This window comes from Doryrhamphus excisus, linkage group LG2 (assembly GCF_037039965.1).
Source record: "Doryrhamphus excisus strain RoL-2023G ecotype Guam linkage group LG2, RoL_Dexc_Guam_v1.1, whole genome shotgun sequence".
In the NCBI taxonomy this organism is placed as follows: domain Eukaryota; kingdom Metazoa; phylum Chordata; class Actinopteri; order Syngnathiformes; family Syngnathidae; genus Doryrhamphus; species Doryrhamphus excisus.
The window spans coordinates 10,489,896-10,508,814 of record NC_136358.1 but is presented as its reverse complement, the minus strand read 5'-3'; the positions used below and the strand labels follow the sequence as shown (position 1 = coordinate 10,508,814).

The window sequence follows — 18,919 nt, the reverse complement described above, 5'->3', positions numbered from 1 at the left end:
ATAGGAAACAAGGCGTCTTGGTAAACACTCTAAACAAGCCGATTGGAATAGTTAGATTCCACACGTACACCTTTTTGTACAGCTATGCCACCTCAGCAACATTTCATGCAGTAACGAATCCATGCTAGAATGGACGTCGAATAATCACTATTACAAAACAAAACCTAGAACTATTGCACCGAAACGACAATGGAACGTCGCCCTCTAGTGGGTGATTGTGAGAATTGTGGAGCCATACTGTATTGTGGAATCATCGGTCCATCACTAGCAGGTTAGAGATTGCATTCACAGATATACAAAATCTTCTAGAATTACCGATTGACATGCAACAATATGTCGACATAAAAACGATAAGTAAAAGAAATGTATATAATACTCAATATTCCCACGTTTTTTGAAGTACGTGAAGGCTCCATCGGTATTGATCATGCACATCCCCTCCAGCGGCAGCATCTCTACCCGTCACACACTCATACACACACACACGCACCTCCCAGTTGCATTGAGTGTGTGAGCCAAAGTGGAAATTATTATCGGGCATCATGACAATTAGAAACACTCTCCGGGATCACGGGCAGAGGTATCGACCACGGATGGCCTGTCTGAAAAAGGTAGGTTATTCTAATCACATCACAGCAGCCTGCGTGGCTCCATGGCAACACATTCGGTCAGCCTCGTGGATGGGGAAGAGTGTTATTGTGTCAAGTAACACCATATTGACATACAATACAGGCATGCAAATATCATTAGAGCACCTTGTTTCTTCATTTTATTTGTACACGTTAATGTCTGGTTCAGCTAATGGTATTTGTTTGGACAGATATGATGGTAACATAAAGAGCTCATTAGATTTCCATTTAAGAGATGATATCTGGCAACTTACAAGATTTTCTTGGTCATTACCAAAATCACTTATATTCCTATACATGAATAACTCCTATGAGCTATTTTTGTTGTCATCGTTGTATTTGTCCAAACAAGTGTACCTTTAGTTGTACCAGGCATTCAAATGAACATGAAACAGAAGAAGTGCTCTAAGCATTTTACCATGGCTGTATATGATATATAATAACATAATAACATGTTATGGTTCGGAGCATATGACCTCTGGCTATTAATAAGGTCATTGAGTTTAATAGGCATTAGGCCAGGATCAGTATCAGTGCATCCAATCCCAGAAAGAAGTTAATCCAGCGTACGGGAGCTGATCATCACATCCCTCAGAAGGTAATAGGGGTACCATTTATTGACACGTCCTATTGACTGAAGTCTAACATTGCTCTTTTCAGGGCAGGGTTGATGATGTATTCAGTTTAGTAAAATTATGGTGATATAGCAATTGGATTAGCATAACGGTACAAAAGAGACAGGCCAGTTCTTATTACATAATTACAGCTCTGAACGCTGTTCTGTCTTTGCTCATATTAGATGGTAAGATGGAATAGTCCATGCATGAGGAGGTAGTCACATGGAATAGTCCATGCATGAGGAGGTAGTCACATGGAATAGTCCATGCATGAGGAGGTAGTCACATGGAATAGTCCATGCATGAGGAGGTAGTCACATGGAATAGTCCATGCATGAGGAGGTAGTCACATGGAATAGTCCATGCATGAGGATGTCGTAAGATGGAATAGTCCATGCACAAGGAGGTAGTCACATAGAATAGTCCATGCATGAGGAGGTAGTCACATGGAATAGTCCATCTATGATGAGGTAGTAAGATGGAATAGTCCATGCATTAGGAGGCACTCACATAGAATAGTCCATGCATGAGGAGGTAGTCACATGGAATAGTCCACGCACAAGGAGGTAGTAAGATGGAATAGTCCAAGCATGAGGAAGTAGTCATGTGGAATAGTCCATGCACGAGGAGGTAGTCACATGGAATAGTCCATGCATGAGGAAGTAGTCACATGGAATAGTCCATCTATGAGGAGGTAGTAAGATGGAATAGTCCATGCATTAGGAGGCACTCACATGGAATAGTCCATGCATGAGGAGGTAGTCACATGGAATAGTCCACGCACGAGGAGGTAGTCACATGGAATAGTCCAAGCATGAGGAAGTAGTCATGTGGAATAGTCCATGCATGAGGACGTAGTCACATGGAATAGTCCATGCATGAGGAGATAGTAAGATGGAATAGTCCATGCATGAGGATGTAGTCACATGGAATAGTCCATGCATGAGGAGATAGTAAGATGGAATAGTCCATGCATGAGGAGGTAGTCACATGGAATAGTCCAAGCATGAGGAGGTAGTCACATGGAATAGTCCATGCATGAGGAGATAGTAAGATGGAATAGTCCATGCATGAGGAGGTAGTCACATGGAATAGTCCAAGCATGAGGAAGTATTCATGTGGAATAGTCCATGCATGAGGAGGTAGTCACATGGAATAGTCCATGCATGAGGAGATAGTAAGATGGAATAGTCCATGCATGAGGAGGTAGTCACATAGAATAGTCCAAGCATGAGGAAGTATTCATGTGGAATAGTCCATGCATGAGGAGGTAGTAACATGGAATAGTCCATGCATGAGGAGATAGTAAGATGGAATAGTCCATGCATGAGGAGGTAGTCACATGGAATAGTCCATGCATGAGGAGATAGTAAGATGGAATAGTCCATGCATGAGGAGGTAGTCACATAGAATAGTCCAAGCATGAGGAAGTATTCATGTGGAATAGTCCATGCATGAGGAGGTAATCACATGGAATAGTCCATGCATGAGGAGATAGTAAGATGGAATAGTCCATGCATGAGGAGGTAGTCACATGGAATAGTCCATGCATGAGGATGCAACTCTGTGCATGTTTTCTCCGAAGGTGATGACACATCAATACCATCTTCTTGATGCGCCAAAGCAGCTTATGATTTGGAAACAAACGCCATTCACAAGTGTGTTGTCCCCCAGCTTCCTCACATCTGTTGTCATGGTGACCACCTCCCACCTCTTCCCTCATGCCTCCTTCTGCAGGCGGAAAAGGTGCTGCTGGAGATGCAGGATCCAAAATCGGGAGTGAAGTCACAGCTGCAGCGACTGGTCATCACCACCATACCGCACGCCATCACTGGTGAGCACACGCAAGCACTGATGAGGCCGTCAGTGTTGTTGAGCAGCCGCTTGAGTGTACAATCAGGGGATAATGGATGAGGATCTCAAGATTCCATCTCCATGACAACCTGCTGGATTCATGGGGGAAGTGAGGGTGAAGATATCAACTGAGGCGCAAGGACATGCACTCCTACTTCTAGCTAGCCGCGTGTTAGCTGCAGGATTTGACATGCAGCAGCAGGGCGTCTGGTATTACCATCAACATGAGGGACAGATGCTTTAGTCCAGTGGTTCCCAAACATTTGACTGTAATGTACCCCTTCCTACATTTATTTTATTCTACATCCTTCCCTTTCCATCCATTTCATTGGAATAGACTTTATCTAAAGCTAGACTCAGGATGGCATTTAGTCTGCATATTCATTTCATAGCCAATAGACGGGGAAGTTGACCAATTATGATAAAGCAGTATCTGTCCAAAGCTTTGTTTAACATTGATGTCTCTTAGAAGTAGAACATTTCCTTTTGGTCATAGCGTACTAAAGACGAGCACTATCTGTCTTCATCATCAACATGTCCTCTTCAGGGGAAGACATCATGGCATGGCTGAGTGAGAGATTCCAAATAGACACGCAAGGTGAGTTGAGGGTAACATTTTGAAAGGAATCATATGTGAAATAAAAAAAACAGTCAGAATAGCACCCCCCGTGGTTGTGGTCAGAGGCTAGGACTCTGGGCTCCATGTTGGTGGCACTGGGCTACGTCTACCCTCTACAGGACCATAAACGCTTGGTCCTCAAGTCAGATGCGTCGCTGTACCGCTTCCAGGTAACACGAGTACGTGCAACAACTTGACACTTTTAAGATTTGAATTGTGAGCTGGTGTTTGCAGACGCCATATTTCTGGCCTGTCCAGCAGTGGCCCGTGGAGGACACTGATTATGGTGAGTGTGGTGAGCTCACGTTGAAGCGCTTTTCTGTCCCTCTAACATATTCCTCCCTGTGACTGCAGCAATCTACCTGGCCAAGAGGAACATACGCAAGAAGGGAATCTTGGAGATGCACGAGCAGGTCAGAAGCGCCCCACGGACTTCAAAGCCAACCTTTATTCATGTTGTGTTGTTGTCCTCAGGAACAGTACAGCCGCCTTCACAAGTGGATGAATCACAAGTGGGACTTCATAGTGATGCAGGCTAAAGAGCAGTACAGGTAGGTGCTGTCGGTGGGCGTGCAGGAAGTCGAAAAAAACAAATCCCAGTAATTCTGAAAGATTCCTCACCAAGACAAATGAATGCAGTCATATTCTAATTACCAACATCCTCCATCACATGGTGTGTCTATGATGGGGGCTGTTGCTGGACAATTCTAAGGGCCCTTGGCAAGTCAGTCATTATTCAATAATAAATGTTGGCCTTTCTCTGTGTGAAAGGATTTTTCTTCTCTTTGACACAAACCTGAATTGAATCTGATGCATGTTTTGGACTAATACCAATACATGGCAAATTAATTGTTCAGTCATTTCCTTTTTAGTTGGAGATATGAAAATGAAGAGAATCAAATAATGGAAATAGTATAAATATGTTTGTGAAATAGAAATTAATAATCGATTCACTTGATTGTGCAGGTTGCGGTCATCACTATTACAGCTGGCTACTATTTCCCTTTTATTGGGCAACATTTCAATGGCTTTATTTACCAAGCACGACGGATAGATACCCTGATCAATAGGCTACCGATGAGTATGAGCCGAATTCCAAGAAAAATCAGGTGATTTTCAATGCCAATCACAAAAGCTGACCACCTGTGGCTAGCACTATTGCAGCATGCAGCAATTCATGCCTGCAGTGTGGCGTAGGGCCTCATGCTCCTCCCACTTTCCTCCACTGTGCAGGCGTACCAAAACGAAATCAAACGTGTTGGTCGTATGGAACTTAACTTCCAACGCATGCCGTGTAAAGTATGTGGTGGGGTGGCAAGTTAATAAGCTTTCATTGAATATGCCATTTGGAAGAACAACTGACAAAGTATGGTGAGTTTTGTCAAATGGCAGCTAACACTCTAACACAATGGACAACACTCAGGCATTGTGTGTGTCAGAAGGCTAAGCTAATAACCCCAAAAAGAATAGAATTCATAGGATGAGATAGCAGCCTTTGTCAGCAGTGAAAGAGTGCTCGCTCACTCACCTAGAAGTCCTGCTAGAGTACCAGTGTACTCCATCTCGCATCCAAAGTCTCCTTAAAGAAGGCGTCTCACCATCAATATACTGTATTGTACGTTCCATACTGTAATTTGTCTAAATATGTCTAAATTATGCTTCCTTTTTTCATATCATATGGCCTGTAGCACTTAGCATCAATACATCGGAAAATGTACAATTAATCCATGTCATTGGCATCAGCCAATTTGAATCCCGGATCATTGGTATCGGAATCGAGTTTTGAATCTGATGATGTTATTGTTATCGTTATGTTATTATATGTTATTGCCTGCTAGATTTCTCACCTGATGATGAGGTTTTAGAGAAAGAGTCTTAAGGTGACTGATAACACTTTCGCTTTGTTTCTGTGGGCCAAAGACAATATTTTCACTTTTGTCTAAGTTTAGCTGGAGAAAGTTGTTTTGTGTAAAGTAAACGTGCAGAGCCATGTTCACCTGCCGTCAGTGACGGGTAGATATGAATGTGGTCTGCAATGCGGTAGGACACATTGAGGCTGTGCATTAGCTGGCCTAAAGAAAGCATGTACAGACTGAGCAATTGGGGTCCCGGCATTGACCCCTGGGGAACCCTACAGGTCATAGCCATTTGCTCTGAGACACCGTTACCATTTCCACCAAAGTACTTCCTGTCCTCTAGATAGTATATGAACCGTTTCAGAGCAGTACCAGAGATTCCCAGCCAGTTTTCTAAGCTCTGTAACAAGATCACATGGTCGACTGTGTCCAAGGAAGGACCTGTGTCAAGACTGCTCTTCTTCTCTGCTCTTCTTCACAGGTTTGGTCATCTGTTAACTGTCGCAAGAGACAAGAGACACACAAGAGTTGTTACTACAGTTGTTAATAATCTCAGAAAAATAACACAACATTGACATTTGACATAGCACCCATTAACACCCTTAGTAATGATCATTTGAAGAGTGCGGCCTTTCCATGGGTAATTTCAGTCACATGCTGAGTTACACTTTCTTTAGCATTAGCTACATTCACGTGCACATTCAAGAGCCCTGTAATGAAACAGTCAAAATCAGTAGACACAAGTGAAAGTCATTCAGTAAAATGGTCAATAAGAGAAATCTGTGATGGTTTGTAAATGGTAATATAAAATATTGATGTATTGTTACGTTCCTGGAAGGTCTGGGTCCCGTAGCTCAGCAAACGCGGTAGCAGTTGAAGAACTAATATTACAACTGCTCAAGCACTGATTCCGGTCCGAGCGGTGGCACTGGGTCAATATTTCAAATGTTATAAACCAATGGTCAAAGGTGGTGGTTGTATAAGGAAAGAATGTTATGTTGGGGGTCGTAATGCCCCAAATTAAGACCAGATCCAGGGTATTTCTATTGATGTGTGTTGACTCATGAATTAATTGAACAAAGCCAAAAGTATCAATTATTTTCTGTAAAACCACACTAAGGGACTCATCAGGAGAATTGACATTGCCAATTGACAGTACATGACAATTGGCATGTACATGACATGTACTGTGGTTAAGAGCAGATTCATGGATGAGGGCAACACCCCCGCCTTTCCTATTAGGACGTGAAACCTAAGAACTCAGAAAATTAGGTGGAGATGCCTCATTAAGGGATATAAAATCATTTGGTTTCAACCAGGTCTTGCAAAGACTGATTATGTTGAGATTATGATCTCTTATGAGATCATTAATGAGCACAGCCTCACAGATGAGATCGTTAATGAGCACAGCCTCACAGAGTGATCTAATATTCATAAGACCAATTTTCGTAAAAGTTGGCTGAATCTGTAAGCATAATATGTTGCATTATTCCACACAAAGGGCTATGTGTATTGTTCAAGTCCGGCATAGCGCCAGTTAGCCATAACCTTACAGACTCCACACCCGTTCTAACAGGCTCGCTAATCACCTGTCCCCCGACGTGTTCTAGTGCAGGATGTCATGTAGGACTCAAACAGTAATCTATATTTTTCGAAAGGGTAAGAGCGGCTTCCCCATTAGGATGAAAGCCGTCGCTACTAAACAGTTTGGGGTTCCTCCAGAAGGAAGGTCAGTTATCTACAAACTGAAATCTCTGTTCGTTACAGAAGCCAGCCAGCCACCAGTTTAGCGAGAATAATCTACTAAACCTCTCATCATTGCCCTGAAGGCAAGGGACCAGAGACAACTACTCGATACCGACACATCTTTCTGGCAAGATTACTTGCTATGTTCCTTTTTGTAATCTGATTGCCTCATCCTAATGTCAGAGAAGCTAGTGTTGTTTGCGTTATGTTGGTGTTTACACCTGTAGCGAGTCAGCTCCCTAAGGCTAGCTCCAATGTCGGGTGCTGTGGCCCCAGGAATGCACATTACGGTGGCTGGGTTCTTAAGATTAATGTTATGGGTGATGGAGTCACCTATAAGTAATTTGCGGGAGCCAGTAGACTGTTGGAGTAGGGCTTTCTAAGGGAGTATATCTGTTATGCTTCTGAATTGGCTCACCGTGGTTAGCAGGCCGCTTGTATTCTATACATTAGGTTTAGCAAAGCAGTAGCCCATAGTGTCCTCAATAAGTGTCCAGCATTGACGCTGTTGGGAATAGCAGCAGGGGGCACTGATGGTGGAGGCTGAGCTGGGTGAGCTTTGGCTGATGGAATGGGCTGAGAAGTTTGTTTTTTGAGAATAGAATCTTGCCATGTCAGGAGTGAGGGGAAACATTTTAATCCCCGATTTCCAAACGGTCAGGAAATCTCATGGGTGATGATGGATACAGGAACAGTAATGAAGCATGATGGTGTAGATGCAGATGTGGATCAGGTGGGTCCCAAGCCTGTGGTGAAGCCTGGGATGAAGCTGAGGGAGCTGTCTGCTGCTATGTTCTCACATTTGCCTCTGACAGGTCTGTCTTTGCAAAGACACAGTATCATTTAGGTTGTATGTATCAGCCTTTCCTTTGGAGGTAAATGTGGACATCTTCCCACTGGATTCCACTAGGAGCGTTTCATTAAATCATTATTTGATATCTAAGGCAAAAATCCTTTTTGTAGTGCATACAGTTCTTGTTGATATTTTCACAAGAAGACTTGTTGAGAAAGTTGTAGTTGCTGGCTTGTCAGATATGTTGGGAAAAAAAAGAAATCCAAAAGTCTTGATTGACTTAAAAGAAATGTAAATGGTTTAGTGTCGCCTGTCAAGCTGTCATGTTGAAGCCATTGAGCTTTTTCAGACATTGATTGTCATGGCAATACAGGACAATGTGGGCTCAATACAGTACAATACTACGTGACACAGCACACATGTAGGGGTTGGCATCCCTTTTTATGATTGACTTTGAAAGGGATTTATCAGCATATGCCTGATAGGTTAATGTTCATTGAAGTAATCATATATTTGACTGTGAACACATTTAAGTATTATCTTTGTATATATGTATGTGCCCTGTATCCTGCTGGCCTTCTGCTGAGTGTGAATGGAACAAGACACTCAAGATTGTGAAGAGCAAACAGAAAACATCTGACCACAGTGGCACACAGAGGCACGACAAAGTCCACCAATTGTTTTTTGTTTTGCTTGTTTAAGCTTGATCACATCACATTGCAACTGCCATTTTCCTGTCCTTTTGGACTGCATTGTGAACTTTGTAACTTAGGGAACACCACAAGAAAATAAAAAGGGAGCTTTTTGGCTCGGGCATCTAGTCCGGATGGCTCCTGGACGCCTCCCTGGTGAGGTGTTCCGTGAATGCCCAGCCGGGAGAAGGCTCCGGGGTAGACCTTGGACACGCTGGAGGGATTATGTCTCACCGCTGGCCTGGGAATGCCTTGGTGTCCTCCCGGTGGAGCTGGAGGAGGTGGCCGGGGACTGGGAAGTCTGGGCTTCCTTACTGAGACTGCTACCCCCACAACCTGGCTAAGCGGAGGAGAATGGAATGAATGGAATGATGAAGCATTTTATTGCTGACTTTACATGTTTCATATTTGTATAACCATCTGCTGCTGGCTTGTCCTGGTGTTTTCATCTACCTGCGTGGGGGAAGGCAGAGCGCTTATCTGCTTAAAGCCACGCCCATATAATAAAGTCCGCCCCTCTGTGACATCACAAAGGGAAGTTTTACCACAACTTTTTTTTTTGAGCCATCCCAAACTTCTTTCGGGGCTCACTTCCAAAAGTGCAAATCTCATTATCTGAAACTTTGGCATGGTTTAACACCAGAATCCAACATTCTAGCTCAGGGGTGGGCAAACTACGGCCCGGGGGCCACATCCGGCCCGCCAAGTGTTTGAATACGGCCCGCCCAATCTTTCCAAAGTATTTCATTTAAACTCAACATACAACCTGGCATCATGGCCTGAGCCAACCTTTTGATGGTTTTATCAATTTCGCTTTTTGACATGGTCTGTTGTTTACAAAGTGCTCCTGAAAAAAGGGACACAAGCACATAATAATAATAATAATATTAATTATTATGATTATTAGATTATTAGATTATTATAATTATTATTAGAACTATTATGATTATTGTAATTATTACATTAATGCTAATTATTATATTAATTATATATAATATTATTGTTATATTTGCATATTTTACACAATAATAATATAATAATTATTATTTTAATTTTATTGTAATTATTATAATATTTTATTATTTTTCAAATATTTAAATATAAATATAAAATAATAAATAATAATAGCAGATTGCATGACAATTTTACAGATACAATAATACCAGGTGGACTGTTACGTGTAAAATATATAGTCTGCCCCCCCCCCCATAAATTTTGTCATATCAATGCGAGTCAAAAAGTTTGCCCACCCCTGTTCTAGCTACATTTATAGGTCAGAAAAGTGGAAAAAGCATGATAGGTCAGAAAAGTGGAAAAAGCACGATAGGTCCCCTCAATGCTGACTTCAATCAACTGCTGCTAGCGACGTACAATCCTAAAAACAATTTATGGCTTTATTACGAAGAAAGACATTTGAGATGAATGGAGTGAGCATTTTTGTAGTTCCTGCCAACATTTCCAAAGAAACATAGTTCATCAATTAAAAATGTAATTGTGTGCAACAGCTTGACAAGAGTGTGAATGAGTCATTTATGAATTATTCAAAGCAACGTTGAACACGAAAAGGAGGGGAAGGTGTCACCGTGGTGTGTGTGTGTGTGTCTTTGTCATTAGGGCTGCAAAGGAGAGGAAGAAACCGGACCGTGTGGTGTTTGACTGCCAGGAGAGGGCCTACTGGGTGGTTCACAGACCTCCGGTGGGACGCACACACACACACACACACACACACACACACACACACATAGGCTGAATGAAGGAGGGTGTCATGGAGTCGCTAACAGACAGGAGAGAAAGATAGAACAGAAATTCTTCCCAGGGTATCTCATTATCTCTACCCATGACGTGTGCAGAAGGAGAGAGGGAAAGGGCACGGCTGATGAATATTTCACAGCTACGTAGGAGAATGTGCCGCACGGTGATTAGTATGATGGCCACACAGTCAAGAGATGGGGAAGACCTGGGTTGGAATCTCCGCTTGGCATTTTCTGTGACGGACTTTCTGTGAAGTCCGTCAGCGGCGACTCACTCCCCACTTGGTGTTCTAAGCTGAGTTCTGGTGGGATTTTGGTGCTGAGGAAAGTAGTTCCAGCTAGTTGCTGGGGACAGTTAAGTAGCTTGGCTTCTCAAAACAATATGCGTTCAAAAGCATCACAAAAATGCCTACTCTAAAAAAATCACACCTCACAAATCGCTCGGCTTTATTTTCTCTGCCGTCATATCTCTTGGCGCTCCCGCCTGTCCATTGTGTGTGTGTTTAGATGGAGTGGAGCTATAGTGGTTTAAAAAATTGTACGTGCTTTAATTATCCGGGCTGTGACAGTGCCCACTGTAAACAGTGTGGACCGGGTACTGCTTTCATTTTCTGAGGTGCTGGACGGCTTGCCAGAACCTCTTTGAAGCCGGCCGAAAGTCGTGCTCCATGGCCCCACATTCTTTGCCCCGACCCTCGACCAAAGCCGCATGCTGCTTGGCCTGACAGTACCTGTCAGCTGCGTCAAATGTCCCAAAAGCCATCCATGCTAGATAGAATTCCTTCTTCAGCTTGATGGTGGGCCTGACCTCTGGTGTCCACCATCAGGTCCGGGGCCTGCCGCCACGACTAGCACCGATACGACTACAAAGTCGATCATAGACCTGCGGTCTAGGGTGTCCTGGTGCCAAGTGCACTTATGGAAATCCCTATTTTGAACATAGTGTTAGTTAGTAAACTGTGGTTCGCACAGAGGTCCAATAACATCACACCACATGGGTTACGATCGGGGAGGCCATTCCTCCCAATCACGCCCCTCCAGGTCACACTGTCATTGCCCACATGGGCGTTGAAGTCTCCCAGTAGAACGACGGAGTCACTAGCTGGGGTGCGAGAAGGGTACTCTGAGCTGCCGTTTGGTGCGTATGCACGAACGACAGTCTGGACTCTTTTACCAACCCAAAGGCATTAGGGAAAGGGACCCTCTTGTTCACCGGGGATGACAACAGAGGCAGCAAGCCAGGGGGCTATTAATAAGCCCACACCAGTTCTCCGCCTCTCCCCTGCAGCAACTCCAGAGTAGAACAAGGTCCAGCCCCTCTCGAGGAGTTTGGTTCCAGAACCCAAACTGTGGGTCGAGGTGAGTCCGACTGTATCTGGTTGGACTGTCTGAACCTCTCGCACAAGTTCAGGCTCTTTCCCCACCAGACAAGTTATATTCCATGTCCCAAGAACCAGATTTGGCCGCCGAAGACCTGATCGCCCAGGCACCTGCCTCGACCGCCGCCCAAAACACAACGCATACTTGTATCCACCAAAAATGATCTGTAATGGGTACTCATCCCTACAAAGTGTGTCAAAGATCCTGTGTATGACAAAACTGGTTGAACAGAAGACATAGGTGGGTGTGATGTAATTCGAGGACCAGGTTTGGCCCACAGGCCGCCAATTGATCAACACTGCCAAACTAGTGAAGGTGGTAAAAGCTAAGTTAGTATTTCAGTCGTGGCTGAGTGTATATTGTGTGTAATATTTCAGCAGTGGGTATACTATATGTGTGTGCAGCCGGGCAGCGTGAGCGCCATGGACTATGGACTTGATAGACGGATAGATCCTAACGCAGACGAGGTAAAGGGTGAGTGACCTGGACTCAATTCCATCTTTCCGCTCTCTATGTAGCGGCTAAAATACTAAAAGCTTCTTTTCCTCTTCTCCCTCTTGCAGGCCTTTCTTTTTCTGTAGCGTAAAGCCATGTGATATATACTATGTCAGTATCAATTCCTCAGTGTGTGTCTGGCCTCTTATCCTGTCTGCGTCTATCCTCCTCGAAGGCCAAAACGCCCGACTTCTACGAGAGAATGGTGCCAATTTAGTTTGTAGCCTTATTTTAGCCGCGTGTCATCTTTTTCTCAGCCGCTTCTTTTCCTCCTGCAGATGATCTTCACCCAGCAGTCCATCATGAGGCCCAGAGTCAAGTCATCCGTGTCCATCGGAGCGTAAGTTGTCTTAAATCGCTTGCTTTGTGCTGCAATCAGCCTGGAAGCACTTTTATCTGAGCAGATTCCTGGCATCATTCCCACTCCAGGCCACCAGGAGTCAGTGTGTTGGAAGTTGGGTTCCTTCAGCAAGATTGAGCCTTTATTGCCCTGCTTTCATTTTGAGGGTATTGTGACATTGTTGTGTTTGTAGGTTGGTGAAATACTGCGCCACCTACAACAACCACGACCCCTTCCTGTTCAGATGTCTGCCAAGCAACCCCTGGTTAACCGACGATGTCACCTACTGGACCCTGAACATGCCCAAGTAGGACAACGCAGAACATGACAGCAGAACTCATGTTGCTTTACTATTTCATCTTATTTGCCTCAGTGTGGACACGCCAACAAAGATGCGCGTGGAGCGCTGGACCTTCAGCTTTGGCGAGCTCCTCTCGGACCCGCGAGGCCGTGACGACTTCAGGCGCTTCCTGAAGAAAGAGTTCAGCGGTACGATGATGAGCGTGACGATAGAGGAAGAGTCGTTGTTGGGCGCTTCTATTCATCACAGACTGTTTTACAGGCGAGAACTTGGCCTTCTGGGAAGGTTGTGAAGACTTAAAGTGGGGTGCAGCCACTACCATGAAGGAGAAAGCCGAGCAGATCTACAAGTAACTACTTGCACTGAATTGCATTACATCGCAATATTACTAGGAATGCTCCGACCAGCCACTACCGATACTGATCACATGGCTTAATTATCCTTTTACAATGTATTTATAATGCTATTGGCTGATAATGCTATCAATACTGAAAGAGAAATAATAAATTGAGAATAGAAAATCAAACATTTGACTAAGTAATAAAGGAGCAATTGGTTGAATTATTTGGATAACCAAGCGTCTTAAATGGACATAGTACATAGTGTAAGTGGTGGTTATGTTTAGGGCTATATATACTATATGTCTTATGTTGGTAAAATATCATTCATAAGTTGAGTTCAGGGATCAGCAACCATTAAAGATACAACAAAGTTTCCAATTTGGATGAAATGTTTTATGACTATTATGCCCTATATTTTAGGTGTTTTCATTTGTACATTTCATAAAGGAAAGGTGCATTAAGGCAAATCTTTAATAATAATCCTACTTAATGTTCCCAAATAGGCTTTTTTACTCACAAACATTTAGAATTTAAAACCAGTATCATAAATTAACTATTCTTATTTTGAGCTGACACAAATACACAAAAACATGTTAGTGTGAGAGGTCTCACTCGCTCACATTTTGTATTTGCTGAACGTTTGTGGCGAATATAAGAGCTAATATGCTAATAATAAAGAAAAAAATAATATAAAATATGCTCGCTGACTGTATTTTTTAAAATAATGGCCCATAGTTCCCAAATTGATATCCTTTTACATAAAATTTTATTGTTTAATTTAATTTAAATGTAATTATCATATAGTTGCACATTGAATCGTTTACCACAAAGAGATTTCCCCTACTTGTTATAAATAAAATCTTATTTTTATCTGCGGTTAAATGCAATGAATTCAGAATTACATAATTATTACCATGTAATTATTATGTAAAATTACGTAATTCTAATTATGTAATTTATAGAACACGCAAGGTGTAGCTTACACTTTTCCCTGGCAGAGAAAATCTGTTTAGCATGTAAGGACATTTTTGATCAATAATACTACGTATCTGCCCCAATGGCTGGACAGGACACAAAAAGAAAAAAAAGACAAGTGACCGCGGATGGGGGCCATCCCCCTTCCAGGATGAGCAGGCTACAATGGATGTGGACTGGGCAACATATGACACAATAGAAGTATATGCAGAGTGCATTCAAATAGCATAATAGTCCAGTTCATAGATGTAGTAACACCAGGAGAGTTGGTCACATAGGGGTCTTGGGATGGTCATTGGGAGTCAGGACTTAAACATTTCCATGAGGTAGCAGGGGGGAGGGCATTCCACAGTGTTGGAAACCCAATAGGCTCTAGAGCAGGGGTCTCAAACACGCGGCCCGTGGGCCAAATGTGGCCCACAGGACACTAGTTTGAGGCCCCCGCCTTGATATGAAAGTTTAATGTTTGATATGGATGCTGTATGGTATCATGTACCCAGAAAAAAATATTACGTTTGATTAATGTTCATGTTAAAGGTTAAATAACTGTTAATAGTTATCCTCCCTATCCGTGTGGAAGTGGTAAGTTTTTGGCTTTTTAAGTTTAAAGGAAATAACTTGGAGGCTACCATTTAGGTCGCTATCTCTCTCTCTAGTTTGCGAGTTGTGTCTCCATGTGTCTCAAGACCCTACAGTTGCGCAATATGTAAATAAAAATAGTATAAATGTGACTATAGTCGTGTTTTGTCATGTCTACAGGGCTCTAATAATGCTTTGTTAATTTTAATCTGAAAAAAAATAATTTGTCTAACCACCAACTATATGTGGTTTTTATTATTTGCCGTTATTATTATATTTATTTATTACTGATTGATTGATTTTCTTTATTCTTGATTTGTTTATTTATTTTATTTATTTCTTATTTTGTGTAGAAAAATAAGAATTAGGATATTTGAGAACAGTGGAATGTTTTATCAGAGCTTTTATTGTAGAAAATCCGAAGCAAAGCAAAGTTTATTCATTTTTCTGTTTTTAATAAATATGTTTTGGTTTTTTTTGAAAACCTGATGCGGCCCAGCCTGGCCCAGACCCTAGCTCCAGTGGCCGCCAGGTAGATTGAGTTTGAGACCCCTGCTCTAGAGCCTCTTTCTGGCTCTCGGGATTGTCAAAAGACTGACGTGTTGTGAGCGTAGGTTTCTAGACGGAGGATAGGGTACAACTAGGTCAACCAGATAGGAAGGTGCCAACCCATGTCATATTTTGTAGGCAGGTAACAGAACCTTAACTGGACTGGGAACCAGTGGCTAGTACTGGAGAAATATGCTGGAATTTACGCATCCTGGTGAGGAGTCGTGCTGCAACATTTTGTACTAACTGCAGGCTATTCTTGCTGTCCTTATCCTAGGACCTTCCTGGCCCGTGGCGCCCCTCGCTGGATCAACATCGACGGGAAGACGATGGAAATCACTGTGAACGGCCTGAAGTATCCACACCGATATGTCCTGGATGCCGCCCAGACCCACATCTACATGCTGATGAAGAAAGTCAGTAAGCACCAGAAGAATCTCTGTGTGGAACGATTCCTAAAAACTTTGCATTACAGGATTCTTACGGCCGCTACATGAAATCTCAGGTGTTTAAGGACACCTTGAAGAGGGCCATCTGCCCAGAGGAGCACAAGTTCACGTAGGTGGTCCACCCTGTTTCATCATTCACCTTCTTCTCCTGTCTTTCCTTTAACAACGCCTTTGCTCTCCCAGTGATGCCCAGCTGGAGCACAACTCCAAGAACCGCCGGCCCAGCATCAGCCCCATCATCCTCCGCCAGCAGGAGCTTGAGGAGCGGGCTAAGATGGCCGCCAACGCTCCCATGGACATCACACAGGTCATGAGTAAACTCAGCAAGCAGCAGAAGGGGGAAGCCCCGCCCCCTGCACCCCAGAAATGATGCATGCAAAATGTTAGCAGCTCATTCTCTGTTTTTCATTGGGATAAATTCCATGAATAGTCGGAATTTGGAGTTCCATTACAATCATGTCCCAAAAGCTGTGGCTCTCAGTTAGTTTTTGCCATGCCCCCCAGGGGCATTTTTCACATGTCAGCAGTATGCTTCCAAAAGTGTTTTCATATGCTACGAGCTAAGCAGGAATGCTAACCCGCTCACGTCCACAACATGTTTGTGTTTGCTGTACGTCATGCATGGTCTTCTACTTGTCTGCTGTCCATGTCATCATGAATAAAACCTCCACCGAGCGCCTCATCTGTCCTTGCCGTCATTCCGTGTCCCTGTCCTCGCCAATGTCCACCGTGGCTGTCCTCATGAGTAGCACTCACAGAAGCCATCCGACAGCTTTTGACGGAAAAACGTAAGCAAGCATGATTGTTACTGCAAATACACCAGCAGAGGGCACCATTGAAATTCCATATTTTGCAGTACTTTCCATGTGTTTGTTTTTTATTGTAATACACCCCCCAAAAAGTCTATCAGAGCCATTTTTTTTCACATTGTCTGACATTTTTGGACTGACACTCGCTCCTCTTGACCTTGATCTCACAGCTATGCCGCTTCACCACCCCCATCCCCCACCTGGCCGTCTACTCCGGCATCACCTATTCTCCCTCAACCAACGCTTCGTCCTCCCTCTCCACCCTGGCCCAACCCCCGGCATGGCCGTCCCCCATCAGCGTGGCCTTGGATAGCACCTCCACCTCTGAGCGGCGAGTGGAATCAGGCGAAGCTGACCAAGATGGCGAGGTCGGAGGAGCTGCAGGAGTGAACGTGTGCAAGTCGAGGATGGCGCTGTCCCTGCGGCGACTGCTGAAGCGAGGATGCGGGCCATCCGCCGTGTTCGCCAGCCTGTCGCCCAAATGCCACACAACTGCCGGTATGAGTGGGCGGATCCAGCCAATCAGCCCGGACCCGCCGGGTCAGGCCCCACCCAGGAGGATGGGCAAGTGAGTGGTGCAGATCCAAACACGTGAGCCCAAACACAAGTTGAATTCCTGTCGCTGTCCACTAGCTTTTTCCAGATCAAAGTGGACATTCCCCCCGAGTGCCGCATCTACCCCATCGAATCCGAGGACGAGGAGGATGAGAACCGAGCCACTGTAGGAGCCAAGGAGATCATCTGCCCCTGGGAGAGCCTCACTCCTCCCAATGGGACCGGCTAATCAGAAGGTACCAGATGGGCTTCGAACATCCTCACATTCCACCTCAGAGACTAAAGAGGTCAAATACAAATATTGCAATATTTGCTTCATGAATGTACACCACATGGGTGTCAAAACTTTGTCCACCAAGGTCACGGACAGACAAGGTGTCGGCCAATATCTGCTTAACTAGACATCCTCTTCTTAGCTTTGTCTTGCAGGCTAATCAATGGATTACCTACCAACACATCTTATTCACACTGAGTTCCTTTTTTCAGTATGCCGAGGGCCCATAAAAACGAGTTTCTAAAAGCTTTTATTAGTGTCGTGACTTGTAGCGTTCACATGCAAACCTCACTCAGGCCGGGATCACACTGAATCTGTTGCGGCTCCGGTCCTGATCCAGTACGGCTTGCTGCAAAAAGCCACTCACGCCAATTCCAGTAGGCGCCTGCGGAAACCACGCCCACCAGAGCAGATGTTCACACAGGTGTTCATAACTCGCCTTGTATACAGGAAGTTCTGGTGAACGATAGCCGTGTCGGTGCCTTTTGACTACATGCAAACAGAAAACCATCCATCAATTTTCTATGCCGCTTATCCTCACCAGGGTCGCAGGGGTACGCTGGAGCCTATCCCAGCTGTAATATAAGTATAGTATAAGTATAAACCGTTTATTATTACTAAATAACGTTTGTTTGTTATTTGAGTGTTGACAATGTTGATATCGTCTAAATTGTCACTGTGACTATTATCAATTTCACATATTGACGTTTACTTATATTGATCAGAGCGTTAGACAAAGGGATTTCAATCTGGCGGAATGATTCCAGCAGCCGCAACAGGTGTGATCTGGTGTGATCCCAGGGTAAGTATGAGCTGATGACGAGTAGCCTTATATTATTATTAGTAGTATTATTATACATACTGTGCATCGTATATTCTATGTTTGCCTTACAAGTACACATATTCCAAATGACTCATCAAGTAAGGATAATATTTCAGGATGGTGATCCAACTGAAAGTAAGCCAAAGAGGATATCAACTCTTCTTATTCTCCACAGAGATTATCCATCATTGTCTTCTCGTGCTTTGTGCCTCTTTACTTACTCTACTTGACTAAGTTAAGACTTCAGCAAGTTTACACCAATACTGTACTCTTGTATCTGACAAGGTTGTCTTTCTACAGTAGCTCAGATGATGTGAAACCTTCTTTTTCACATGTTGTTGTGTCAGACCGGTACATTCCACCGCTTGTGTCAAGTGCCTGAATAAAGAAATGACTTGTGTCTTAATATGATGAAAGTACTCCTTGTCATGAAACATTTGGACATGTCTTGTACTGAGATAGGCAGCCTTGAAATCCCAAGCATTGCAATGC

The 18,919-nt window shown here is 43.7% G+C and overlaps 1 protein-coding gene across 4 annotated transcripts; it reads left to right on the top strand.

Annotated features, from left to right (window-relative positions):
* Nucleotides 1-97: 97 nt before the first annotated feature.
* Nucleotides 98-18,885, top strand: LOC131126087 (regulator of G-protein signaling 9-like). 4 transcript variants are annotated; one of them, XM_078797525.1, is made up of 19 exons: nt 99-611; nt 2,984-3,080; nt 3,648-3,698; nt 3,783-3,889; nt 3,954-4,005; nt 4,074-4,132; nt 4,194-4,270; nt 10,421-10,502; nt 12,342-12,404; nt 12,608-12,637; nt 12,711-12,772; nt 12,966-13,079; nt 13,146-13,261; nt 13,335-13,422; nt 15,795-15,933; nt 15,993-16,075; nt 16,150-16,273; nt 16,946-17,343; nt 17,409-18,885. In XM_078797525.1, the coding sequence occupies exons 1-19, from the start codon at nt 543-545 to the stop codon at nt 17,557-17,559; spliced, it is 1,962 nt and encodes a 653-aa protein (XP_078653651.1). In that variant the 5' UTR covers nt 99-542; the 3' UTR covers nt 17,560-18,885. The 4 variants fall into 4 exon arrangements, 3 of the variants coding, with proteins under 3 accessions (XP_078653651.1, XP_078653656.1, XP_078653654.1); XR_013630066.1 differs by lacking the exon at nt 17,409-18,885 and having other exon boundaries at nt 98-611; nt 16,150-16,754; nt 16,946-17,095; XM_078797530.1 differs by lacking the exons at nt 99-611; nt 2,984-3,080; nt 3,648-3,698; ... (3 more) ...; nt 4,194-4,270; nt 10,421-10,502 and having other exon boundaries at nt 11,157-12,404; nt 12,501-12,637.
* The last annotated feature ends 34 nt before the right edge of the window (nt 18,886-18,919 follow it).